The 3,498-nt window shown below is 44.3% G+C and overlaps 1 protein-coding gene across 1 annotated transcript in view; it reads right to left on the bottom strand.

Moving 5' to 3' along the window:
• Nucleotides 1-303: 303 nt before the first annotated feature.
• LOC104494579 (multiple epidermal growth factor-like domains protein 6) overlaps nt 304-3,498 on the bottom strand; it is a gene marked incomplete at its 5' end in the record, with an annotated part of 32,709 nt that continues 29,514 nt past the window's right edge. Inside the window, 3 exon segments of the mRNA XM_010137439.1 lie at nt 304-383; nt 1,441-1,604; nt 1,606-1,780. Of these exon segments, the coding sequence (XP_010135741.1) occupies nt 304-383; nt 1,441-1,604; nt 1,606-1,780 (419 nt within the window).

Consider the following 3,498-nt stretch of genomic DNA (forward strand, 5'->3'; position numbering starts at 1 on the left):
TACTGCTTATCCTGACACTCTTTGGAGCTGGCCTTATTAAAAACATGTCCAAGCTTTCAGACAATGAATTATATATCAGAAAGAATGTCCAGAGCAGATTAACGGAAGGGTAATAGGCTAGGAATAAATACGTGAAACAGATTCAACATTTTAAAAGGATCCAGCTACTAAAATGGCCTCTGTAGTCTTCCATAAGAAGTGTGAATTCTTCAGTACAATTCAAGCTGAATTGAATAGCTGTTTTCATATCCAAATTCAAATACCGTCTGTGCATATAAAACAGTTCATTTATTAGTCCAAATGTTACTGTTGTAGAGCTCTTGGAAAAATATTCCCTCTGTCTTGAGTTTGTTCTTCATAAAAAGGAAGCTTTGGAGGGCCACCTAAAGAATTAAGTAGAAACATGGTTTCTGGTCTAAATGACATAATACTGAAATATTATATAGATTATACAATTTACATAATTTAAATAATTCAATCAATGGCAGCCTTCAAAAGAAAGTGGAGAACTGAGTTACTTTGGTCTCCTCATAGAGGCAGAGAGCAGGCAAAACAGTAAAACATCTCTCAAACGGAAGGTTCCCAAAGCATTTCCTAAACTGAATGCAGAATTGTATGGTATTCCACCACCAAGACAGTTGCGATTAGACTACAAGTGGGAGGAAATTTTCACTCAGCACTGTATCTCACTAAGAGAAATTATCTAAATAAAAACAAACCAAAAGCAAACCCCAAACCCTTCTGTGATAGTGCGATGAGTGCTTCAGCACACTCATAAATCAATCCAGATCTATTTTCCAATGCTTTACATAAGCCTTATTGGGCTAATCGCCTCTTCCCCATGCTCTTCAAAGACTGACATCCCTGCAAAAAATAAGCGACCGTGATGGCACACAGAGCAAGTAAACCTCCTTATTCACCTTACAGAGGCTGGGGATATCAGCTATTTCAGGGCAAGATGTCATACTGGCAGGCGTGGAAGAGTGTACTGCTCTCCAGCACAGCTGGAGGCAGCCTCAGGAACCCTTAACCAGGCTGTGCAAGACCTCCACAGCCTGCACTGCAGGGAAACCACTGCACTGCGTCAGTTCACTTTGGTCAAGATCTCACAAGCACCTGGAACAACTCCTGGCATTTGCAGTGTCTGCTGGCATTTGCAGCATCAGGTGCCTGGACCCTTAGGAGGACAGCACACACCAACACAACCCTTCCAAGCAAAGCTGCTGCTATCATCACAGGCTGAAGTTTTTCACCTGAGATGGAAAGGCAGAACAGCTTCTGCCTCAGAGCAGCCTGACACAGAAACTGTGGTGGCTGCCGCCAAGCACCGTGTTTGCGTGGTGGGTTAACAGCCCTGTCCAAATGGTCAACTGACCACCACCATGGTCAAGGCATGATTTCTTCTACAAAGGAGGGCTGCACATTTCCAGCTGGTGTTACCTTCTTTACAGGTTGGCCCCATCCACGTGGCTGGGCATACACAATTTCCATTGTATGGATTGCACTGGGACTTGCTGGCACACTGGCATCGCAGGGAGCAGTCGGGGCCATACTGGTCCGATCTACATTCTGGAAGGACAGAAGCATATGGAAGAGGGTGAATGCTCCCTGGTAGTCTCCCTGTTCTCTGGGATCAGGAAGCAACTTAGACAACTACATCTGTTAACATTAAACCATGACATTTGGGAAAGCCTTGCAGTCTTCAAGTTTCGTCTACCACACGGCCTGCCCAAACTGCAGCCCAGCTGTCCTAAAGAAGTTCCCAGAATGGAAATCATTACTGGTGTAAAAGCAGGGATTGACAGCCCAACAGAAAAGTTCTTGGGATCTGCTCAGGAAAGTTACTGTCAGCATCCTGGACCCACGCTATCTCCCGCTCCTCTCCACTGCATGGCTTGGCTGTCTGAGTGCACCAGAAACAGCCTTCGCTCAAAGAATGTGACATTGAAAATTAATCCATTTTATATGTGCTGTCATGTCTTACTCCAATTGCCCAACTCTGCTGCCTCCTGGCAACTTAAACTTACCAAATATCTTGCTTCCAAATCCAAATACATTTCATACCTAGGCTGATAAATCCTCCCTGCTACATTTTCCAGCAGTCAGAAATGAAGGGGAAGTTAGCAGCAGGTCACAGGGCAGGGCGCTAACCGCACGGTAAACAATAGCCCTGTCTCCCTCACTTCTCTCGGAAATAACCAAGGCGCTTGCTTTCTCACACAGGCACCATTAGGTAAATAAAAGTGCTGCTGAGCCCTGCATCAGCTGCAGCCCCAACACGTGAGAGAACTCTCCCCGCGCGCTCGGAGCTTGGCCTTTTCAATTAGGAAACGTTATGAGAAAAGGTCTCCTCAAACACCTCTGAACCTGATTTTAATTTATGTAATACCACATTTTCATGTTAATAACAGTGTGTATTTAAGACGTCTGTTTGAAAGTCTGCAATGTTAATTTACTACAGAAAAAGAGCGCCTATAAAAGTCTGTTATATTCTCTCTCTCTTTTTTTTTTTAATTAACATTTTGCCTGTTTAATGGGTGCTTTACCAGAGTTCAAATTAAAATCAGGCCTTTTATCTTTATGGCTGCTGCACAGTCACAGCTGCTCACAGTTATATCACAGATGAACTGAGCCTAATTGAAAATAAAAATGCAAATAAAACCAACCCCATAACAGCTTTTCAGGGATGGGGGCTACCCCAGCTGATTTAAGAAAAATAAAAATGACTCCTAGAGTTTGCAAGCAGCAAAACCTCTGTTCCCATTTCTGGTGCTGAGCTTCCCCCTTGCGTTCCACTTCTGCCTCAAATTTTGCTGGAAGAGCCCCTGGATGCCCAGTGCCGTGCTGGCTGGGGGGTGGCTGGTGTTCCCCATGGGACCAGCGCCTGCAGACTGGGTGGCTTTTGGTTTCTGACCACAGGATGACACGCAGAGAGAAGCAAATCATTTTCCATTTTAGTTTTGCACTAGCACTTAAGCTCCCAGCAATTACTTTACATTAATAACAGGCTGTTTAAAGCTGTTTCCTCCTCTATCCTAGAACAAAAGGAGAAATAATATTCCCCCACTGTGATTCGGGAGCTCAGGAGGATTACGGTTCCTGGTGTGACTCTCCAACAGTAACACACAGACGTTCACTCCTTTTATCTTGTTTGCAGCAGCATTAGGATCACAAATCTCTTCTTACACTTGTTTAAACCACGGCAATTCCTTTTACTACAGTGATTACCCTAAATTTACTCCATCGTAACTGTGATTGGAGTCTGGCTCAAGAATCTTGCTGGCCACTGCTGCCTCTCAACCCTGCAACCATCTCACTAGGGTATAGCGGTGGTTTTTCCTACAGGAGAATTTTCTTACATATCTTTGTATCCTTGCTTCAAAAAGATTTTTTGCTCTTGTGGGCCAGCCATGTCCCAGACACACTGTCCGAGTGCCTGTGCTGCAGAGGAGGGAATTTTATTTGGATTAAAATGTAGACTACTGCTGAACAACAGAG

This window comes from Buceros rhinoceros, unplaced genomic scaffold (genome assembly GCF_000710305.1).
Source record: "Buceros rhinoceros silvestris isolate BGI_N320 unplaced genomic scaffold, ASM71030v1 scaffold406, whole genome shotgun sequence".
In the NCBI taxonomy this organism is placed as follows: Eukaryota; Metazoa; Chordata; class Aves; order Bucerotiformes; family Bucerotidae; genus Buceros; species Buceros rhinoceros.